This window comes from Oncorhynchus clarkii, chromosome 5 (assembly GCF_045791955.1).
Source record: "Oncorhynchus clarkii lewisi isolate Uvic-CL-2024 chromosome 5, UVic_Ocla_1.0, whole genome shotgun sequence".
Classification (NCBI taxonomy): Eukaryota; Metazoa; Chordata; class Actinopteri; order Salmoniformes; family Salmonidae; genus Oncorhynchus; species Oncorhynchus clarkii.
This window is the reverse complement of record NC_092151.1, coordinates 27248017-27272554: the sequence shown is the minus strand read 5'-3', so window position 1 is coordinate 27272554 and position 24538 is coordinate 27248017. Positions and strand designations below refer to the sequence as shown.

The following is a 24538-nucleotide window of genomic DNA, read 5'->3' as shown; positions in this document are numbered from 1 at the left end:
TTAAAAGAGTAGAAGATAGCCCAAGTGTGAGTGATTAGACTGGGAGCCCCCCCAGTGAGTAGGCCTGAAGAGTAAGGTTTAGTAAGGTTGGATTTCTTGTGTTTATAGCGATGGTGATCAACTGCACTGTACTGATGGAGTGGGAATCACAGGAGATAGCTGTGGTAGTTGCAGCAGCATAGTTTCCCCCTAATGGCCTTCCCTATGCCCTATATGAACTTGTTCTTTCCCTTTGTTATTATTCTGAAGAAGGCCATTGACGGCTGAAACGTCAATCTTTTATTAAACGTGTCTAATAAAACTATGTATTATTATGGTGAGCAAGGTTGCGCCATTTCCTCTCCAAGGTTGCAGCAGCAGATAAATATTTTGGGTGTGAGAGGTTTTAGTGCATAAGATCTACAGGAAGTTGAGAGAAGGGGTTCCACCATCCCAGGTCGACAGCCTGGCACGACCATTTAGGTCCAAGTATTGGGATGAGGTGGTGGGTTTTTGGGATAGTGTATAGGTGCAGGGTTAGATGGTAGAGAAATTTAAGATTTCCCGATTCCCCAGTGACCAAAATGTGCAATCCGCACTCCGACCTGCGAACGGCAGCAATACGCAACACAGCGTCTAGTCTCCCGGAAATTTACACGAAGAAGAAGACTCTGCAATGGAGGTCCCAGGACCAGATAGCGACTGGAGAAGCCCTGCATTCCGACAGAAAGTTGTTGCACAAATGTGAGACAATTATGTTTTATTAATATTGTTTGTAAACGTTGTGATATTTTAGTTACTCCGCTATTATCACTACAGTGGCTAGCTAGCTCACCACAACTTCAGTCAGCGCTAACGAGTTAGCAGCTAGCCGGGGCAGCCGCTAGTTGGCTTTATGGATCAGCCCATTGGCGGCTCCTCTGGTTACTAACCAGCTAGCTATGAAACATGCTTGTTATGAGGCCGTAAACCAAGCTTAATCAGGGTTGATGTAGTTAGCTACAAGTGTCCGTATTTGCCATAAAGACCTAGCTAATTAGAGTGTTTTTCCCGAGAAGTTTTGAGACGTTTAGCTATTTGGGCTTTCAGCTAATGGTTAGTTAAACTAGCTAGTTACTATAGTCTTCGCTGTCTTTGCTTCGCTTGCTATGTAACTTCTTCGGAGAGGTTTATCGGCGGTTGGCATCCAATTTATGTTGCATTACCCCCACCAACTAGATTGGGATATAAATCCATTATAATTTGATGCACAAAATGGGGGGGGGGGAATGAAAACCTACACTCATTAAAACCCACCACCCTATTACACGATTTAACCCTATCTGGACCTACCCCAGGACAATGGCCTGCGAGGACAGGACCTCAACACACCCTGTAACTCTCCTGAAGTCAAATCTCGTATTCACACATACTTCTCTGCTGTACAGTTGGTAACCATAGCTATGAACGCTAAGAATCCAAGCTTACTGAAGCATTTCACTCATTGACCTATCCCTCTGTGTTGGCACAGATCTACTATTAATTAGCAGGGATTGTCTCAGTATCCCTCACACTGGATCCATCTTCCTCTACATCTTTCACTGCCTCAGCATACGACACCCTCTGCACTACTCTAACCCTGGTAACCTCAACCCGCCTCTCTTGCACGGGACACTTCTGATCTCCGGCACCATGTCCACTCTTACAATTAGCACATACCAATTATTTTCCCAATACTACACATTCCTTTGTATCATGATTTTCTGCACACTTCTCACACCTAGGAACTAACCTCCTACACACTGCTGCCACTTGCCCATAAGTTTGACACCTGTAACAGTATAGTTGCGTGACGCGTAGTGCCTGCTCTCTCTGGTTGGAAGAAACGCACACAAATGTCTCAAGCCCACTCTGTGTTACCATCACTGACTCAAATCATTTCCCACCCAACCTGAAACCACAAATGGATCCACCAAAAGGACAAATCTCACTCCTACTGGACCAGATCATTCGTTTTCATGTCCATCGATGCAGACCTCGGGCTCCGACCACTACACCACACCTTCTACTTCACTTAACTCGCCATCACTCACTTCCATTTCACCTCCAGCCCTCGACTTGGCACCAGTCTTCTTCACCCCCTATCTCCTTTTCTATATCCATCTTCATCAAATTCAACCTCTGCTTTCCTCATTCTCTTGAACACCTTCCTCTTTTTCCTCTTCCATTCCTCACAGCTAAAAACAGAAGACTGTCTCCTGCAGCTTAGGTAGCGGCAGTAAATCCCCACACTCATAACATAAGTTCCTGTTGTTCCCACTTGTCTCTGTAGCCTTTTAACACTCAACTGCCATGCTCCTGGATCCTCCCCTACTATTTAGCCAGCTAACGTTAGTTAATGTTAGTTAGCAAGATGCTAGCTACAACACAGACCCCAGTGACATTCCTGCTTGGCCTCACTTGGAATAAAATGCACTTTATCTGCCAGGAATGTAACGAATATCATTGACATGTGTGCTAGCAAAATACAGCAGGCAATCTATCTGAATCGCTTCTTCTCTTTCAGTGAAGAGGCGATGAGGAAGGCTGGGACTGCACACACGAAGTCCAGCAATGATATGGAGAACCATGTCTATGTCAAAGCCAAATCTAGAGTGAGTGAACGGTTTAATTTACACACACCTAGTAACCTCATCATGGATCATCAAACTCTAACATTGTATATGAGTAACTGGAATTATTGGTAAATAATGGCCATCTCTCATCTAAGTGTGTTATTGTTTACTTCTGAACAGGAAGAATACTTGTCCCTGGTAGCAAGGTTGATCATTCATTTCAGAGACATTCGTACGTACCCCACATACTTTTTCTATCTACTATGTATGTCTAGCTCACATTCATATTTTTCGAGACGGCTAATCTGTCAAGTCAAGTAATGGACTTTTTTTGTTTTGCAGATAAAAAGGCGCAAGGAGGTGGTCCTGGTGTGTTATTATTTTGCAAAACATGTTCTCCGTTACTAAAATACATTCAGAATAATATCTACATATGCCACTGCACATGTGTAAATGTACACATTGCTTCCCCTCTTCCAGATCCCATGAATGCCCTGACAAATCTCCCAGGTGTTCCAGGGGTTCCAGGGGGCATCGGTATGGGGCCTCGGCCACCTGGTGCGCCCATGGGTGGAATGGGGCAGATGCAAATGAGTCAGCATGCCATGGCAGGAGTGGCTGGAAATCCTCAATCGAGTGAGTATCTCTGAAGCTATTTAATTTTCTCACTTTATTTCATGTTTATACCATGGTGTTGTTGAATACTCGTTTCTGATTGGCTTGAAGGGCATTCTAGAGCCTGCATTATCACTAACGTACGGTAGAATTCACATGTTCGAGCTGCTTTTGAAAGCAAAAGTTTAATTTAAAACATTGGTATTATTGAATTAGATTTTCATAATAGCAGGCTAGGACTGATGGTTTGGTTAGCTAAACTAGCAAGTCTGTTTGGTTGGCAAGGCAACTACTGTAGCTATCTAGTAAACTTGCTAGCTACTTCAGTGGATGTTGAACACATTTCTACCTGCAAATTAACATTTCTTTCCGCAAATGTGTTAAAGTGGAACTGACAGCATTTTAACTATATACTTTGCAGATATGAGACAAACAATCATAGTCAATAAAATTCCCAGTTTATGCTTCAAAACCAACTTTGAGGTTTTAAAAATAGGTTATATTTGACAAAAAATTCCATGACATACAGTAAGGCATTGTTGGCAGAATAGATGGATGCAGTTCAATACATGATTAATATAATTCACCAATACTTGGTAGTCCAAAAAATATTGCTATCAGGTTGTAAATCAGATGGCCTGGTACATTGTTTGCTGCCTCCACACAATCGGGGCTCACCGTTTGTTTCAATGACTCAATATTTTGAACAGAAATTGACAAATGTAACTACAATCACACTAGCAAGGGCAATGATCACAAGTCAGTCATAAGGTGGATAATAGGTTAGCTCACATGTGTAACAAACAAAGCCTGTGGGCCGACTAGGGCACACAAGCTAGTATAAAGGAGTCAACAGTTAAGTCATCTACTTTATGAAACTACAGGCTGATGTGCTTGCATCACTAAATTCAAATTCAACTGCGCTGCTTTCGTGTGTCCCATTTAGAGCCTACAGCGCAGGGAAACTGTACAGACAGACACATGACACAGTCCTAGCTAGGCTGCTAAAATGTTGCAGTCTGGTTTCGGTTTTTAAAGCTGGACAATGAATGACAAAACTAAACCTGCAACAAAATACCATGCAAAGGAGAAATATGCAGGCCTATTACAGCAACATATTAAGCAGTCGCCTAGTCTGGCTACACAACTACAATACATTTTAAGTGCACCATACAGCAATGCTGCCTTCAACCGCACCGGGGATTCATGCAGTACAAAAACATTGAAATCCATGTTAAGTTTAAATGTTGCAACAACCTATAGATGGGTTGTTATTTGGAGTAATTAAATATCTTTTGATTAGGGTCACAACATTATGAACACCTGCAGGCATAGCAGCAAAGCTGGACAAATATTATTTATCTTTTGTTTAAATAAGTCAAAATGCTATATACGGCATCCTATGTACATAACTGAACATTATAAAGGGCCATATTTTGGCCATTTGGGTCGAAGTTGCACGTAAAAAAATACAAAGAAGCTATGTCTAGCCCGCAAAGCGAACAGGCCGTTCGCTGATGGAGTTTGACACCCCTGGGCTACCATATTTATTTTTGTAGCTAGCTAAAAATCACAAAGCCTAACATTAGCTAGTTTCTAGGAGGATGTCATGTCATTGGAGGAGTGGGTGAGTGACTGACTCATTGTTTTGGGGTAGGTACAGCTAGAGATGCAGGTGGCATTTGGTTAGCTAGCAAGAAATGTGAATCGCTTTGCTAGCTATTTAAGCTGAACTTAGAACGACTTATCCACAGTGTCACGAACCGGCTCAAAGCACGTAACAAACAAGGAGACAACGTGGAGATAAGGAACAACAAAATATATGTATTTAAGTAAAGTAACCTAAATATAATTAACAATGGTGTGTGTAATCAGTAATCAGTAGTGTGAGTGGTTGCGTGCATAAATGTGATAATGAGGGGTGTTGAAAGGTGTAAACACCAAAAACAGCCACAAAAATACCACAGCCAAAATCTGTGTCTGCATGGCGAGAGTCTCAATGGATTGGGAAGAGGTGCATTTTTCCTGGGACACACCCGAGCCCAGGTGTCCCATTTCGTTGACGACCCTCCTGGCTCCGCCCACCGACATCCTATTAAGGAAAACAAAAGCAAAGAGAATTCGGCAGACAGTGGGAGGGTTATCCCCCCCACCCAATAAAACCGGGGTCCAACAGAGACCCCGGAACACCATACCAGTCACACAGCAAAGTAATCCAGCCTTTGCGTCCTTTTGCCCCAGCCAACCTCGTCCTCCCCAGACCTCAGCAACCTTTGGACAGGAAGTAACCTTTAAGAGGAAATAAACTGAGACCAAAAGGGAACAGACAGGAGCGACAGAACAGGACAATACCAGACACAAAATAAAACACTGTCAAGGGAGCGACCACAGTAGAGAAGTTCCAATAAAAACTACAATAATAACCACTTATTCCCGAGAAACGCATCAATTCCTTTTTAGTAGTTGGTGGTGGAAAAGCATCAATAGCTACCACTTTAGCCCAAACAGGACGCACTTCACCCTGCCCAACCACCTTGCCAAGGTATGTAACGGTCGCCTGAGCAAACTCACATTTAGCCAGATTGATCGTGAGGAGACCCGGAGCTTGAACAAGGCTTGAATAAGGGACAGATGTTCCTCCCAAGTATCTGCATATATCACTACATCGTCCAGATAAAGAGCGCACCCGGCCAGACCGGAGACAACCCTGTTCATAAGTCGCTGAAAAGTGGCAGGTGCATTACGCAGGCCGACACTCATAACTGAATACGAGTACAGACCAGAGGTTGTAATAAAGGCAGAGATTTCACGTGCCCTACTCGTCAGTGGCACCTGCCAATAGCCATTTAAGAGGTCAAATTTGCTCACAAACTTGGCTGCGCCGACTTGATTAAAGCAGTCCTCCATCTGAGGAAGAGGAAATTAATCTGGCTTAGTGACACTTTACCTTCCGGTAGTCCGTACAAAATCTGTTTGTCCCATCCGGTATACTGACCAAGATACAGGGAGAAGCCCAACTGGAGAAAGGCTCTGCCTTCTTACTCTCCAGCATGTACCTGACCTTAGCATCCAGACAACACAGTTTCTCTAAAGAAACTCTATAGAACCGCTGACGAATGGGGTCAGCATCTCCAATGTCAATATCATGTTCTATTAAGTTTGTATGGGTAGGTGTATCAGAAAACAAACATGGAAATCTCAGAATCAGACCAACCATCTCTTTCTGCCCATCAACAGGTAGATGAGCGAGAAGGCTGTCTAAAATATCCAGTGTCTCTGAATTTTTCAATCTACAAACGTCAGGACCAGGAACATCTTCCTCCTCATGCACGAACCTAGGGAAATAACGGTATCGGCCAAAATAACAGGTTTACTGTCCTGTTGACTCCCACTGTTCAGTCTGAGGAATGTGCATAATAGTTTTAACAAATTTACATGGCACAGTTGGTGTGCTTTTCTCCATTCTGGAGTGGCAACTAGATAGTTTTGCTCAGTGTACTGGCGCACCACCGTATATGGACCTTGAAACTTGGCTTGAAAAGAAGAACCAACAATTGGCAGCAGAGCAAGAACCTGGTCACCTGGACTAAAGTGACGAGGCTCAGTTCGCCGATCAAATATGCCCTTTATCCTCTCCTGTGAAGATGACAGCTTCTCTTTAGCCATTTCACTAGTGGCGTACAGGCGTCACCGGAAATCACACACATACAATAAACAGGGACTGAGGGGACTTCCAGTCATCCTGGAGAACAGATAGAAGTCCACGCACCTTATGTCCAAACACAAGGTAATTTGGACTGAAACCCGTGCTTTCCTGTGAAACCTACCTAGCGGCTAACAGTAACCAAGGCAACCCCTCCCAATCCTTATCCATCTCCGTACAATAAGCTCTCAACAAAGACTTAAGTGTTTGATGGAAACGTTCCAGTGCTCCTTGACTTTGCGCGTGATAGGCGTTAGACAAATTGTGTTTAATATGGAGCTGTTGGAGAACCTGACCAAACAGATTGGAGGTGAAATTCAAAGCTTTTAACACAGACTTAGTCGTGATACACCGGAGAGGATAGGCAGCAGGAAACCTAGTGGTCTGACATTACAGTGAACAGGTAACTACTACCCTTTTTAGAACGAGGCAGAGGACCAAACGTCAATAATCAGATACTCAAAAGGTTGGCTGAGTACAGGAATAGGAAACAGTGTTACCGGCTTGATTAGGTTTACCAGTTAATTGACAGGTGTGACAAGTTTTGATGAACTCCTAAACATCCCTCTTTAACCTAGGCCAAAAGAAATGTCTTAATATGCGATTGTAGGTTCTCCTCACACCCAAAAATAAAATAAATACCATTGGAGAAAATAGCCATGGGCGACATCTCCCAACTGTTCCACAGGCACAATTTGGTCACGCAACTCTTCTAATGTGGGGTCAATCCCATTGCGCATTCATTAGATCGGATAACGTCGATACCCTCAATAGGCAACAAAGAACAAACCCCCACAACAAGCTCACCTTTAACCAGTCCACAATCCAACATCAGTTCATGCAATGGAACTGACAGTGTTCAAACCTATTCCCCTAATTAGAACACTATTCCCCGAATCAGTTTCAGCAGAGAAGGGTAACACAGATTCCAACACAAACAATTCAGAGGCACCTGTGTCTCAGGATCTTCACTGGCACTAGGTTCTTACTTCCTGACAGACAAACCCCTCCGTAATGAAATGTAAATAGTCTGGGTCAATATGGACTTTCACATGCCCCTGGGCATGAGACGAGGTGTCAGGAATGAACTGATGTGGAACAGGCGCAGCTAATGCCGTAGGCTTAGATTTAACGTAATCACATGTACTGAATTTACCCCTAGCCCTGAGAACCGGACATTCATTTTTCCAATGACCTGAACCTTGACAGTAGTGACACTCTTGACCAAAGTCAGCTTTACCACGGGAGTCAGGCTCCTAGTTGAATGAAACTCTGCCCGTGAACCAAAGTATCTCGGTGAGTGAGGCCCAAATCGCTCCGAACGCTCCCACTCTCTCCAAATACGTGGCTCTGCAAAGACACTTGTGAGTCAAAACATACTCGTTCGGCAAAACCGCAGCTTCAGCAACAGTCTTTACTTTTCGTTCATTAATGTACGTGGCTATACGATCAGTGATTGTGTCCTTTAATTGCTCTAACATAATCAGATCACACAGCCCTTGGAAAGTCATAACTGCAGAGGTGGAACATCAGCGATAATACTCGTGCAAACTCAACATGAGTCTGTATCATCCCTTTTTAAAGTTCTAAATCGTTGGCTGTAAGCCTCAGGAACTAATTCGTAAATTAACCTTATCATAACTGACACTGTCGGCAACACTAAGAGCTGGATATTGCATCCTGCGCTTTACCAGTCAGTACACACTGCAACATTAAAGTGCGGTCAGAATCAGGCCAACTCCTAGCGTCAGCAACACGCTCAAACAACGAAAAGAATGTCTCAGGGTCCTTTTCATTAAATTGAGACAACAACCATAAGTTCCCAACAATATCAAATGTGTCCGGGGCACGACCAAAAGAGGAATGACCCCTAGGTAAATCTGGGTCACCTTCCCAGAGCAAACTCTCCCCTGAGAGCTTTCCTTCCCTAACCAACTCTAACCGCTCTTGTTGCAGCTTGAATTTAGCACGCTCCAAATCCGGTTTAAACACCAATTCCTTTTCATACTTTACACAATCATGCTCTAGCTTTTCACGATCATGCTCTAACTGTAACCGAAGCAGTTCAAAAAGAAGACTACTAGGACTAACCGATGGCGCGGTCATTGTAACGATACGGGGAGACAGCGAGTCCTCAGCAAAGGCTGCCCCAGTGGTAACTTCAATAATACCACTCCATCAGATTGGCCTTCAATATCAACCTAATAGAATTTGACGTTTATCACAACTTTCAACAGCTGTTCTTTAGTACATAATTCTAACAGTTCCTCTGATGGAAAGCGAATGAACTCGTCTACGTAAGACGCCATAGTCAACAGAAAATAAAAAAATTAAAAGATCTCGCTCTTCCCCTCTGCTGAGCACACCAGACCACAACCAGATGATAATCACACTGGGCACCACAGAAGAGAGAGGAGATATATATGGAGCTTCCCCAAAATCTACAGTAACTCAACCCTAGTCTTCGAGCGGATTTGCGGTTGGTAATTACGTACTGTAGCCCGCTGGCAAGGAAATAAACCACCCAGCACACTGGCAGATTCCCCCAAGCCACGGATGTGCCCCAGAGACAATTGTTCAGTCCACAGACACCACACAAAACAAAATAACCATGCCCAATGTATTCCAAAGTGAAACACGTCGCTAAGCCTAACAGAGGGGAGGGGGAGGACGAACGAACCAATGTACTTTCTCCAATGCAGCACACAACGAACTATCCACTGCAGTGGCAAGTTTACCAACCAACCAAACAAAGGCAACCAGTACTGGGCACCAAACATTTCAACTAAAACAAGATGTAACAAAAGATGCAAATTAAGCACCTACAGAGTTTAACATTAACACATTTTTCACCCAAACACAACACACATACTAGTAAGCCAAATTACACTAGTATTAGTCCTTCATAATGCAACAAAGTGCTATACACCAAAATGTCTAGGAACCAACCTTATGAAATCCCGGACAAGCCCCCACTTGTCACGAACCGGCTCAAAGCACGTAACAAACAAGGAGACAACTTGGAGATGGGCAATAACAAAATATATTTATGTAACTAAAGTGAACTAAATATAATTAACAATGGTGTGTGTAGTCAGTAGTGTAAGTGAGTGGTTTCTTGCATACGTGATAATGAGGGTTGTTGAAAGGTGCCAACGCAAACAGCCACAAAAATGCCACAACCAAAATCTGTGTCTGCATGGAGAGAGACTCTTCAATGAATGGGAAAGAGGCGCATTTATCCTGGGACACACCCGAGCCCAGGTGTGTCCCATTTCGCTGACGACCCTCCCGGCTCTGCCCACCGACATCCTATTAAGGAAAATAAAAAGTAAAGAGAAAGAATTCGGCAGACAGAGTGGGAGGGTCGTCACAACAGTAGGCATATCTCTTAGTTGTCAACCAAATGTATTTGGCATCAATCAAATGTATTTGGCATCGGTCAAATGGGTGGGCTGGCAAGTTCCCATTCAGTAGTCAAAATGTGGGTTGGGACAAGCTGCAGGACGAGCAGGCGACTATTCCAGGCTACTATTCCCCATCGTTTATCTGTGAAATTGACGGCCAACTAGCTGAAAACTTTTGAGAGGGTTTATCTAATATTCCCTCTAGATTTGAGCTAATCTCACTCTGGCTAGCATTAGTTGTTGATCTTGTTGATGTGCATAGGCAACTGAAGGAGAGAGCCTATTTTTTTCATGGTTGTTTGATCAATAGGACTGTGAAATCTATTCAGGTGTATGTTGTGTAGCTGTTGCTACTGCCTGTAAACACAGTCCATTTCAAAGTGAAAGATATTGGGCCCGTTTGGCAAATGGGTTATTTGCATATAGGCCTACTGTAGTTCAGTTTGGCTATAGCGCACCAGTTTGCTTAGTCAGATGTTTTTTAGGTTTTATTTTCTGCAGTGTCTATTAATTGCCCAAATGCACGGCCGCTTTACCACTCTATATTGCTATATCATTTTCACAAATGCTATACTTTGTTCCCAAACATTCTATGGATTTATGAAAATGAATATATCTAAATTCTCGCTTGTCTGAAAATGTAATATTCTTCCCAGGGGTGTATATGAACAGATTTTAACAAGATTTTGTGTTGCTAAAATGCTGCGAGTTCTACTTTAAATTATAGCCATGGTATAAAAGGGATAATCAACTCGGGGCACTTTGCGTTCTCTGGAAAATAATTCAACCCCGTGGAAGGTAACAGTGGTTCCTCAATTAACTTTCGAGATTATGCCGCGGGACTTAAAGGTAATTTGTGGTTTAGTACGTTACCCTGCGCCACTGCTTCATTGCTCCAGACCACCGCAAGTGGGAGATAGAGTGCTGATTATGCTTTTTGGTCCCAAGGCGCTAATGTGTGTCTACCTGAATGAATGCTGTCAATGATTTGGTGATATAAACCAAATTGAAACTGAATTGTGCATGACTTAAATTAAATTTGAATTAACTGAATGATGAGGATGAAGAAGAAGAGGGCGATTACATTTAGGACAATAGTGTAAGAATTGCTTTCTCTGTCCCCACACGCACACCTGAAAAAATACTCATTTTTTTGTCTCTACTTCATCAGAAGAAGCTGTAACTGGACTGTAGCATATTACTTCCTTGAACTGTTGTTAAACTAAGTGAAAATATCTGTTGACTGAATATAAGCAGCAAGTAATGTCTGCTAAATAAACAAGTTGATGGTGCAGTCATATAGCCTCGCCACATACAAACGACAACTACATCACACTTGCCCAGACCCACCTGCTCACATCCCCATCTCCAGCGCCTGTATCACTCTCCGCCACATGGCCTCAAACTGCACTATTTTGTTTCTCTCCATTGCCCACGCACTTTCAACATTTAAATAAAGCATTTAAAGGCGGACTTTGGTTGATTTTCAATTTGTAAGAATATTTTTTTTTCAAGATGATTGACGAGAAAAGTATCGTCCAACCCATAGGGTATCTGACTGCACTCTTATATCCCAGAAGAATGGCTTCAGAGGGAATGGCTGGTTGACAGAATTCCAAGAGTGCAAAGCTGTCATCAGGGTGAAGGGTGACTACTTTGAAGAATCTAAAATCTATTTTGATTTAACACTTTTTTTGGTTACTACATGAATACATATGTGTTATTTCATAGTTTTGATGCCTTCACTATTATTCTATAATGTAGAAAATAGTGAAAATACAACTTGAATGAGTAGGTGTACTGTATATCCACTAGGCTAATACATTATCACATTTTTCCTTTGGATTATTTAATGAACCTATATCATGTTATCCCTTTGGAGCACATGCAAAAGCGATTTGGAGTTGTTGAACGGAAGTGACAAAATGAATTACAATTGAATTTTAATGAGCTGATTGACGAGGATGATGAAGAGTGTTTGAATTCAGAACAATAGTGTAAGAATTGCTCTTCCTCTGTCCCACGCGCACATACAAAAAAAACAGTTTTTTTGTTTCTACTTTGTCAGAAAAAGCTGCAACTGGACCGTAGCTTATTACTTACTAAAACTGTTACACTGTACGGTTTTTATTCTAATAGAAATGGTCTTATATTCTTAAACTAGGTGTTTACTGAAATATACGCAAGTGATGTCTGCTAAATTAACAAGTTGATGGTGAAAACCAGAGCTATTAAATGTAGGTGTTATATTTATTACATTTACTTGTGGAATGTTACCGAATAGATAACAACAATAGAAAAAATATTCTGGTGGCATTGGTAGAGAGTCAGGTGGAGAATGGCGTGAAAGTGCACTGTACTGTAAGTATGTAATAACGTTGTGGGCCAGGTGTAAATGGTTTAGCAGCCTTTCCAATAAATTTGAATACATAAGAAGGCATCCACCCTTGATGGGCTATCAGCAGGACAATACTCTTGCCGAGTTTAGGGACTTTAAATGTATTAATGGATGTTTGCGAGGCATGTCACCTCACCCATCTCTTTGCATAGCCCACCACATGCACTGTTTTCTAACCACATCTGGATGGATCCATAACAAATTACTATGGGAATAAATCACTGAATGAGAGAAATAGTGGAATAAAGTAGGCTAATGCAATTGAAAGCAACAAATTGTTGCATACTGAAACACCCAAAGTTATCCAACTGTTATAATAGGATTTGAAGCAATAGCCTACCCACGTGTGGTCAACTATTTCCGCACCGTTTCACGCTGCTTTTAGACATGCATTGAGACTGGTCTTGATAAATCAATCATATCTCCGTTTGGATATTAGTTAGCCTACAATTAGACTGTGGAAATGTTAGGATTATTTTGCACTTCTCTTCCAGTCACTTAGTAGCCTAGACCTAGCCTAGACCTACTCTCGACCGGTCGTACAGCGCCATATTGTCCTAAAGGAAACCCTGAGGCCTACATAGGCTAATGTAAAATGCATTTTCGTTTTTCTTGGAATAGAAACACCATAATATTAATCAATTTAATTAAGCTACATTTCTAACAGTATAAACAACACATCAAATACAATAATACTTTACAACCAAATTCTAATCAATCCCATATAGTTAAAAATGTTTTAGTCTCTAGTATAGCCAATATTAAAAACAGTCAAATGCGATCGTGAATTCAATCGCTTTAGCCACATGTTGCGGTTTATTAATTGTTTAAATATTCAAGGGTCCCTTAGTTATTTAAGTACATGGATGACTTGTATGCTGTGTGATGACATGCAGGAATGATTGATTGATGTACTGTATATTGAAGTCGGCCTTTATGCCAATAAGTAAGTTACGCTAAAAACAGCTACAGTAAACAGGACTCTTAGGCTTACAGCTCCATGTCATTTCAATAACTTTATTTAATTAAAAACCTTAAACCCACCTGTCCCTGAATTTACTGAAATATGTGTATTTTACACTCAAGTAGTAGGCCTACATTAAGATAAATATCATAAAAGACAACTTACTGAGCATTTCATCAAAGTACCATGAAGGTCTGCTGTGCGCTATGCATATTAACAGTAGAATATCCAGGACTCGACAAGTAGCCTACCAATAGCTGCCAGTCTATAAATACATTTAAATACACAATCACAAAGGAATCCATTAATATTTTGTTTAAGGTCATTAAAAAAAACATAATACTAAGACAATTTATTTCAAAAGAACAGAATAGCATGTATTTCTCTGTGCTATAGTAGCTGAGGCTATGGTTGCTTCATGTCAACAAAATTCATTAACTTGTTATGCTCTTTCAGATAGGGTATAGCAATCAAAATGTCTGGCCTGCATGGACCTCTGTAGGATTATTTAGGAAAAAAAAGCAAGCGCCAACAAGCTTCATGAAGACGCCCTCAAAGATGCCCTCTGGTGGCTTCAACAAGCATTAAGGGCATTAACGGCAACAATGGCTGACAGTAAAATACTATGACGTCATGCACTGTAACATGCTGTACTATACCGAGGCATCCTGCAAGTGGTGCTGCAGTACGATGCAACTTTGAAATGAGGAACAGACCTTCCACGTCATTCAATATTTTTCCATAGAACGCCTCGTTGATTATCCCTTACTTATTTTAATTCTGTCTGTTAGCACACATAAACAATTGGATCAATAGCTTACCAGTCATGACATTTTGATTTTGTATCCAAACTCATATTTCTGTGTCCTCTGTGAGGCTCAGAGCATGTGAGCGGAGATGAGTGGGAGCTGGGCGGGCACAGTTTGACTGGAGCGTGGGAAAAGACGTGGAGCGCTCTGTGAGATGAACAGGGTGTCCAACTGCTCAACTCGGCTTACATGCACTGCTCCAGACTCTTATTTCTATGTGCTCAGGTGTAGGGCTTTTCCTCCAGGGCTTTCCCCAAGTTTTCAGCTGGAGGATGTCTGTTTTGTCCACATCCTCCCTGTAGTAGGAGGTCCAGGGCAGATGCAGATGCAGCAGATTGCCCAGCAGCAGGCCCAGCAGCAGGCCCAGCAGCAGTCCATCCAGTTCCAGCAGTTCCAGGCACAGCAGCAACAGACGGCCATGCAACAACAGCAACAGACGGCCATGCAGCAGCAGCAGCAGACAGCAATGCAACAACAGACAGCCATACAACAGCAGCAGTTTCAGGTCCAGCAGCAGATGAAGCTGCAACAATTACAGCAGCAACACCATCAGAACCAACAGCTCCAACAGCAGCACCAAAACCAGCAGCAGCAGCAGGCCCAAAACCAGCAACAACAGAACCAGGTATAAGCTTAAAAGCCCTGCCATGATAGCCTGCCTAGATGTACAATTAAAAGCAAACAGACATGCAAGAAGGCAGTTGAATTGGTTTATTTTTTGGTAAACAAGTATGACATGACGACAAAATATTTTTTGGGTTTAAAATAATCTGCATTATAAGTATTTACACACCCTCCCCCATCTGTCTTCAGATGCACCCATCAAGGCACCAGCAACAGCAGATTCAGTTACAACTCCAACAGCAGCATGCACAGTCCATCCAGCACATGGTCCAGCAACAACAGCAGCAACAGGTTCAGTCTCAGCCCCAGCCGACCCAGCTGCCCCCCCACTCCCAGCAGCAGCAGGGCATGGTGCCCCAGTCTCTGGCTGGGCAGATGGCCCCCACACAGCATGTGCCCATCAGCTCGCTCAGTCAGCAGCAGCAGCAGCAGCAACAGCAGCAGCTCAAGATCCAAGCCTTGCAGGTAAAGCAGAGGTGGTGTTATTGAAAAAGATTAACTTAAAGTTTAGTTAAATCTCTGTAGAATAGTGGTGACTCTTTGTTGTCCACTCTAAATTGATAATCTATAGTATCTGGGATAACACACATATTCCAGTAACTTGTTTACACACCCCTCTGCTTGCATGCTTCCCTATGTGTGTGTATGTGCCGTGTGTTCTTTGTATGTGTGTGTGCTTTGTGTGTGGCCAGGCTAGAGCATTGCAGCAGCAGCAGCAACAGCAGCAGCAGGCCCAGCAGGCAGCGCAGCAAGCCCAACAGGCGGCGGCTCAGGCCCAGCTAGCGGCAGCTGTACCTGGCCAGGTAAGAGCACTGCAAGCTGGTGTGGTGGAACTGATTGACTGCCACTGGTCACTGAGCCTGGCCTGGAGTGAGTGCATGCTTTCAGATTTACCTGTTTGGAGTGACGACAGGGTTGATTGAATTTTGGGTCACAAACTCTACGCTGCCCTACCAAGCAAAAAGGCATTAACTGCTCATAGTGTGGAACTGAGAAAAATGGCTTTTATTTACCTTGGTCTCACAGTAACTTTATGCAGTTACTGCTAACATGACCTCCATTATTTTCTCCAAAACACAATATAATAGAGGCAGGATATTTGTCCACATTATTAAGCATTTAATGTAGTAAAAATGACATTAACACATTTTTGACGAAATGAGCAGTTACTGCCTTTTTGCTTGGTTATGGCAGTACTGTTTTGACCATATTTAGTTTTCTGTGTTGCCTGTTGCCATACTTAAGCTGCTGCCATAGCCAGAAGGTAGTAGTAGTTGTTATATCACATAGCATTAGCTAGAGAGACTTAAGCTTGCATCGATTCATATAATGGCAAATTTTCTGCTTAATGGCTCAGGGGTTCTTTGGTTTGAACAGAATGATGAATCTCCTACGTAACTCAGGGAATCAATTTAGTTGGTTGTCATTTGCATGTACAGTGCCTTCAAAAGATTCACACCCCTTGTGTTTTCCACATTTTATTTTGGAATGGCTTGAATTTAAAATGGAATAAATTGATATTTTTATCACTGACCTACACGCAATACCCCATAATGTCAAACTGGAATTATGTTTATTGACATTTTTAAGAATTAATAGAAAATGAAAAGCTGAAATGTCTTGAGTCAATAAGTATACAACCCATTTGTTATGGCAAGCCTAAATACGTTCAAGACATAATAACATAATAAGTTGCATGGACTCACTCTGTGTGCAATAATATTCTTTAACATGATTTTTGAATGACTACCTCATCTCTACCCCACACATACAATTATCTGTATGTGTGTGGTAGTCGAGCAGTGAATTTCAAACACCGATTCAACCACAAAGGCCAGGGAGGTTTCCCAATGCCCCACAAAGAAGGGAACCTATTGGTAATTGGGTAAAAAATATAAAATACATTGAATATCCTTTGAGCATGGTACATTTATTCATTACACTTTAGATGGTGGATCAATGTTCCTGAGTGTTCCGAGTTACATTTTTACATTGTAATCTCTGCCAAAGCTGCTTATACAAAGTATTGACTCAGGTGTGAATACTTATTTATGTAAATTAGATATGTCGGTATAAAATGCTCAATACATTTGCTAAAATGTCTAAACATGTTTTCACTTTGTCATTATTGTGTGTAGAGTAATATATTTAATCTATTTAGAATTCAGGCTGTAATGTAACAAAATGTTGAATAAAGGGCATGATTACTTTCTGAAGGTACTGTATGGTGCTTTTTGAGAATTTCCTGATAGGCTTGGTACTCATCTTATCGCTTCCCGGCAAAGGAGTGATAGAGCTAGGATTCATTTCCACAGGACACTCCCCCATCCCTTCTTTCTCTACCAAACTAGAATTAATGGAGACCTCTTCACCCCAACGCTAATTCTCCTCCCTATTGAAGGTTTCTCAGAATGAAACCCATGGGTGGGCTGCTGAGAGAAATGAAAGTTTCTCTCCCAGAGGATGTCTCTTTATTATACCTCAGACCTACTTTAGAATGTGTTGTTCCCCCTTCATGCATGTGTGCTGTTCGTGCAATGAATGCTATAACTGCATGCCTACTCTGTCCTGCAAACCAAATATATCCTTTAACTCAGCTGCTACATCTACTAGCGCTACTCTTAGATGCAAAGACATGGCATCATCAATTATTGAAGGACCCCCACCATCTCATCCAATTGACCAATAGACACGGTTGGGAAATCACTGCCAAACCTCTTACTGGGGGGAACAATGGGGTTCCACCATTGGCGGTCATTTAAAATACTTAAAGCTAGTTATACTAGATTACCAAAAATGATTGTTATTTGTAGTCATTTGACAGATGTTTACCTTCTGTACTTCACTAATCAATTTAAATAATTGTCAAACACACTGCATAGTTTGGCCTTGTGAATAAAGAGGGAGCATGTTCCCACTGGCTGTGGAAGGCCTCATCACTGTTGTCATGGTAACAATGCCTGGCTGTGTGTCTCACACCAGGGTTAAAGATATGACTAACTGTTACTGTGTGATGTGTGTCAATGAGTGTGCGTGCATGTGTGTGTACGTGTATATGTTTGTTCTTGTGTACCTTACAGGTGTTGTTCCTGGGAGCTTGCTTGCATATGCGTGTGCAAATGCGTTGTGCATGCATGCGCCTCATCTCCGCTGATGCATTGCATTTCTTGTTTTGCTTGTGATATGTCTGTTGTCCCCTCTGTCCTCCTCCAAGATGATGATGCCCCGCCTTGGGATGCAAATTCCGCCCCGGTTGCCCCGCGCTGCCTCGAACCCCGCCATACCTCCAAACTCTGCTGCCGTGGGAGGACAGCAGTTACCACAGGTATTTACGCAAAGGTAGAGTGACCAGGCAGTACTCTGACCCTGACCTCTATGGTGACCACCTCTCCTAAAACCATGTCCCTCTGGTGTGCTTCCTTATGCCAACTCTTACCCTTCAGTGCAGCCCTCTAATCTCCTCCCCACTTTACCCAAACCACCTCTCCTGCTCCTTACACAGACCATTGGAATTAGATCTGATAGTGAATGTCTGTTCTCATGCTCAGTATGTAGTTGATTCATGAAAAGAGAGTTGTACCTTCTACAATCAGGTTCTGATTTGGAACCCATGAAGGGTAGGCCTTAGAGCTGGGACAATAAACCCAAAATTACAGACACCGACATTGCCTTCCTCTTACTGAAGCATTTTGTGTACCTCTGTAATTTTTTGTGATTTTGCTACACAACGTTCCTGTAGATGGCTCTGAAACAATTTTTTCCCACAGTAATAGCCTATGCATTATCTGCTATGAAAGTATCTGCCTGTCCCTGTTTTGCTGTTGGCTGCTGTGAGCGAGCCACTCCCTCTCCCCACTGTGTGCACGGAGGAGGGAGAGATGCATTCTGAGAAGCACAAGTATATGACCGTTTCTCAAAATGCAATTGCGGGAAAAATACAGTTTTCAAAGCAACTACTGTTCCAGTTCCAGGGAGGAGTGTCACAGCTTTCTGTGAGTATATCATTTATTTCTCACCTCTTAATACTGAGTTCATGGCACCACTTTATAACTGGAGTAGGCTGTAAGCCTAGTATGGTTTCGATGCGCCCGAAGAGTGGAGCGCGCAATTTGCAGTGTATAGGCCTACATCAAGTAGCCTAGGCCTAGCGCTGGAAAGTTTTTGTAGATCATTAGCCTACATTTACTGATAGATTCATTAATTAGTCGACATGGCAACAATATCATATTTAGCCTGTAGTCCGATGTGCACAAAGAGGCCAAATTAAATCTGATAGGCTAATCCTAGGCTGGATTCTATTTTGACAGGTTGCATATCAAAATAACAATCATGCATTCCCTGGATATGTTAGATGAAATAGCTTATTTTTTTAATCATAAGCTACCATCTATTGTCTTACTGGGTACTGGAAGAAATGTGTCTAGAGTCCTACCGCTAATGTAAAGTAATTGTCCATGACATCTTTTTTTTAATAGTTGTATTTATTATTATCCAACAAAATAGTTACATTTATCACAATGACTTTTTGTACATATCGCCAACTCTAGCACCTCCCCACAAAATAATAATTTAGTAATGATTTATCAATATCGCAAACAACTGGTCAATTTATCGCAATATGTATTTTTGTCCATATTGCCCAGCTCTAGTAAGCCTATAGATTTTGTTGGAAATGTAGTGTATTATTTTGCTAAGTATTCATTGTTGTGTTTGGTAAGTACCAATAAGACACTCAATTATATTTTCTTCCTCAGTAGGCACTCAGGCCCTGATCGGCGTAATGGCTTGAAGCAGGTTTTTCCCCCTGCTATTAAGGTTGGATGGTAATGTGATGCAGCTTCCAACCAGCTGAACAGTTGCTTGGGTTCCTCTGATGTGAGCTCTCTTTTCTTTTCACCTCCTCCAAAGGTGCAGCAGCACCAGATGCTGTCATCGCCCTCGCCGGTACAGGTGCAGACACCCCAGTCCATGCCCCCCCCTCCCCAGCCACAGCCATCGCCACAGCCCCCATCCTCCCAGCCAAACTCAGTCAGGTGAGCAAAGTTGGCATGCTCACTCTCTTATTGACTGGAATATGGCATTTGAAAGTTTTATTTCAGGTGTAATCTTGAAATGAAATTCTCTGGTGTCAACTATGACCCTGTATTGTGTTTCTTCACAGCAGTTCTGGTCCCACACCGTCGCCGGGGGGCTTCCAGCCTAGCCCGTCCCCCCAGCCCTCACATAGCCCAGCCACCGCACGCACCCCGCAGAACTATGGTGTCCCCTCCCCAGGACCTCTCAACACTCCAGGTACTGTCCCAACTCCTCACTGGAGAAGAGGTGCGGTTCTAAGCCCGTAAGCCTCATACCTCACCTATGATTGTTTTCCTTACTAAAGTTGACATTCTTAATTATCTTTATGTAAGATGTTGATTTGTATGGAGCTTCTTTAGTTTCCCATTTGCCTGTTATGCCAAATATTGGAAGCCCAATCAAACCCATTCTCAGTGCCCCTGTATATGTATACACATATTGAATGTACAGTTGAAGTCGGAAGTTTACATACACTTATGTTGGAGTCATTAAAACTCGTTTTTCAACCACTCCACAAATTTCTTGTTAACAAACTATAGTTTTGGCAAGTCGGTTAGGACATCTACTTTGTGCATGACACAAGTCATTTTCCCAACAATTGTTTAGACAGATTATTTCACTTATAATTCACTGTATCACAAATTCAGTGGGTCAGAAGTTTACATACACTAAGTTGACTGTGCCTTTAAACAGCTTGGAATATTCCAGAAAATGATGTCATGGCTTTAGAAGCTTCTGATAGGCTAATTGACATAATTTGAGTCAATTGGAAGTGTACCTGTCGATGTATTTCAAGGCCTACCTTCAAACTCAGTGCCTCTATGCTTGACATCATGGGAGAATCAAAAAAAAAATGTAGACCTGGTTAATCCTTGGGAGCAATTTCCAAACGCCTGAAGGTACCACGTTAATCTGTACAAACAATAGTACGCGAGTATAAACACCATGGGAACACGCAACTGTCATACCACTCAGTAAGGAGACGCGTTCCATCTCCTAGAGATTAACATACTTTGGTGCGAAAAGTGCAAATCAATCTCAGAACAACAGCAAAGGAACTTGTGAAGATGCTGGAGGAAACATGTACAAAAGTATCTATATGCACAGTAAAACGAGTCCTATATCGACATAACCTGAAAGGCCGCTCAGCAAGGAAGAAGCCACTGCTCCAAAACCACCATAAAAAAGCCAGACAACGGTTTGCAACTGCACATGGGGACATGTCCTCTGGTCTGATGAAACAAAAATGGAACTGTTTGGCCATAATGACCATCGTTATGTTTGGAGGAAAAAGGGTGAGACTTGCAAGCCGAAGAACACCATCCCAATCGTGAAGCACGGGGGTAGCAGCATCATGTTGTGGGGGTGCTTTGCTGCAGGAGGGACTGGTTTAATTCACAAAATAGATGGCATCATGAGGTAGGAAAATGATGTGGCTATATTGAAGCAACATCTGAAGACATCAGTCAGGAAGTTAAAGCTTGGTCGCAAATGTGTCTTCCAAACGGACAATGACCCCAAGTATACTTCCAAAGTTGCGGCAAAATGGCTTAAGGACAACAAAGTCAAGGTATTGGAGTGGCCGTCACAAAGCCCTGACCTCGATCCTATAGAAAATTTGTGGGCAAAACTGAAAAGACGTGCGAGCAAGGAGGCCTACAAACCTGACTGAGTTACACCAGCTCTGTCAGGAGGAATGGGCCAAAACTCACCCAACTTATTGTGGGAAGCTTGTGGAAGGCTACTCAAAACATTTGACCCAAGTTAAACAATTTTAAAGGCAATGCTACCAAATACTAATTGAGTGTATGTAAACTTCTGACCCACTTGGAATGTGATGAAAGAAATAGAAGCTGAAAAAAACACTTTCTCTGCTATTATTCTGACATTTCACATCCCTGAAGACAGGGAATTTTTACTAGGATTAAATGTCAGGAATTGTGAAACTGAGTTTAAATGTATTTGGCTAAGGTGTATGTTAACTTCAGACTTCACCTGTATATGAGTATTCTGATTGTTGTCCCATGTGGTTGTCTGGTGATGTGTAGGGAACCCCAGTTCAGTGATAAGTCCAGTCGGTGCCTCTCAACTGGAGGACCAACAGTACATGGAGAAACTCAAACAGCTTTCCAAATACATTGAGCCGCTGCGCAGGATGATCAACAAGATAGACAAAAACGAAGGTATACACTCATGCCATGCTCTTTCTTACTTTTATGTCCATTCTCGGCTGTTCCCACTCACTAAAGGGAGTTTGTGTTCCCAACAGATAGGAAAAAGGACCTGAGTAAGATGAAGAGCCTGCTGAACATTCTCACTGACCCCAGCACAAGGTAAAATAATACAAGTGTGTTGCTTATGAGTGTGTCAGTGCCTATCCATGTTGGTCATAACAATGGTTATAGAATGTATCTCCTCTCCCTGACTTGCAGGTGTCCTCTCAGGACCTTACAGAAGTGTGAGATAGCACTGGAGAAACTGAAAAATGATATGGCTGTGGTAAGCGTGAGACCCCGTTTTTCAATCATGGTGAAAATCTTTGTGCTGTTATATTGCTCTTTGGCTCTCAAAATGTCTTTCTGTTGTGATTTCATAAAGGTTACCCATTGAAAGTGAATCATTAGTTGTAAAGAACCTAAAACCCTAGCAACTATTTAACTAAATGTTTCCCTATTTAGCTTATTAATAAGACATTATTCTAAACTTGTTCTAGCCGACACCACCCCCTCCACCTGTGCCCTGCACCAAGCAGCAGTACCTGTGCCAGCCCCTCTTGGATGCCGTCATGGCAAACATCCGCTCTCCTGTTTTCAACCATTCCCTGTACCGTACCTTTGCCCCAGCCATGACAGCCATCCACGGGCCTCCAATCACGTGAGTTTACCCTAACCACGCCTTCATGTCCAGAAACCCTACAGGGTGGACACATTTTCAGCTGATATCTTGGTGCGACCCTGCTTTAGATCTGTCCATGTCTCTATCATTGATACAAGACCATCATTTCCCTACAGTGCATTTAGAAAGTGTGTGAAAGAGTACAGTAGCAGTGGGATCAGGCCGTCATCTGACACCCATCTCTATTTTCTCCCACTCCACTCCACAGAGGCCCCACCATCGTGGCCCGGAAGAGGAAACACGAGGAGGATGACCGCCAGACCATCCCCAACATCCTGCAGGGGGAGGTGGCCCGCCTCAACGCCAAGTTCCTGGTTAACCTGGACCCCTCATTCTGCAGTAACAACGGCACGGTACATCTAATCTGTAAACTAGGTGAGTTTAGGGCAGAGGTTGGCAACTAGATCCAGCCACGGTTGCATTGAGACACGACCACGTCTCTCTTTTTTATTAGTGGGAACAGATTTCCTAAATTAAACTAATTTCTAGCTGAATTCCTGATTTTTACAAGACTAAAATCCTTACGGGGCCGCCTGTTGCCGACCCCTGGTTTAGGGCGTTAAGAAATTAAGGCTGGGGGAAATCACATTATCCTCCCTCAAAGATAAAATTAATTGATGTCTGATGCTATTCTCTGCTTTTCTCTTCCAGACGACAAGAACCTGCCAAGTGTGCCACCTCTCCAGCTCAGCATCCCTGCAGACTACCCAGACCAAAGCCCTCAGTGGGCAGACGATGGGCAAGTGTATGGTAAGACACACTGGCTCTCTCTGTACCCATACTCAACTATGTAGCCTGTTTTAGTCAAATTGACTTTAACTTTGGTTGTAATGAAATGTTGCCCAATATTACCTACAGTTTAAAATGTATAACAAATTAAATGTTCAGCAAAATAACAATTATAATTTTTTAACCATACTGCCATGTCAGTAGCTAGTCTTTTCAGGTTTCATGCATTTTCTAGTTGATTAATGCATCACTTTGTTTTTCTCTCCAGGTGCCAACCCCTTCCTAAAGAACGTTCACAGAAACATGACCTCCAAACTCCTACAGCTCCCAGACAAGCACTCTGTGACTGCACTGCTCAATACTTGGGCCCAGAGTGTCAGACAAGCCTGTCTTTCCGCAGCGTAGACAAGAGGCTCACCTCTTCATCAAACCTCTGCTGGAGACAACATAACTTATCACAGACTGTGCAAACTGAAAAGGGTGGGCTACCTCACCCTGGAACGCCAGCTCTCCCCTACCACCACTAGGGTGTGCTGTTGAGGCTTCAACACGAAATGGTATAATGAGAAAGTCCATTTGGGGTGTGTTCTGTAAAGAATTCTAGGGTGAGAATATGTATAACCAATAACTAAACACTTTTCTGTGTAAAGCTTTGAAGTGTGTATATGTGCTCGTAAGGGAATTTGTCTTTTTGTTATCAAGAATAAATACTTTTCTGCTCACCTGTTTTCATTAACCAGATCCA

At 42.6% G+C, this 24538-nt stretch overlaps 1 protein-coding gene across 4 annotated transcripts; it reads left to right on the top strand.

The window, feature by feature from the left end:
- The first annotated feature begins 625 nt into the window (after positions 1–625).
- Positions 626–24526, top strand: LOC139408587 (mediator of RNA polymerase II transcription subunit 15-like). 4 transcript variants are annotated; one of them, XM_071152653.1, is made up of 19 exons: positions 692–723; positions 1490–1600; positions 2525–2612; positions 2754–2805; positions 2916–2942; positions 3054–3209; positions 14772–15094; positions 15283–15558; positions 15786–15896; positions 18308–18418; positions 20002–20126; positions 20255–20385; positions 22218–22352; positions 22439–22502; positions 22602–22668; positions 22883–23043; positions 23273–23439; positions 23716–23814; positions 24062–24515. In XM_071152653.1, exons 3-19 carry the CDS (start codon positions 2535–2537, stop codon positions 24196–24198), a joined length of 2220 nt encoding a protein of 739 aa, XP_071008754.1. In that variant the 5' UTR covers positions 692–723; positions 1490–1600; positions 2525–2534; the 3' UTR covers positions 24199–24515. The 4 variants fall into 4 exon arrangements, with proteins under 4 accessions (XP_071008752.1, XP_071008751.1, XP_071008753.1 ...); XM_071152651.1 differs by lacking the exon at positions 1490–1600 and having other exon boundaries at positions 626–723; positions 20258–20385; XM_071152650.1 differs by lacking the exon at positions 1490–1600 and having other exon boundaries at positions 634–723; positions 24062–24526.
- The last annotated feature ends 12 nt before the right edge of the window (positions 24527–24538 follow it).

What these genes read in the sequence shown, in the direction of transcription:
- LOC139408587 (XM_071152650.1), top strand. Translation starts at nt 656, where the DNA reads ATGGAGGTCCCAGGACCAGATAGCGACTGGAGAAGCCCTGCATTCCGA. An exon ending in CATTCATTTCAGAGACATTC is followed by an intron (nt 2,806 to 2,915) that starts GTACGTACCCCA and finishes TTTGTTTTGCAG; the next exon opens with ATAAAAAGGCGCAAGGAGGT. An exon ending in ATCCACGGGCCTCCAATCAC is followed by an intron (nt 23,044 to 23,272) that starts GTGAGTTTACCC and finishes TCCACTCCACAG; the next exon opens with AGGCCCCACCATCGTGGCCC.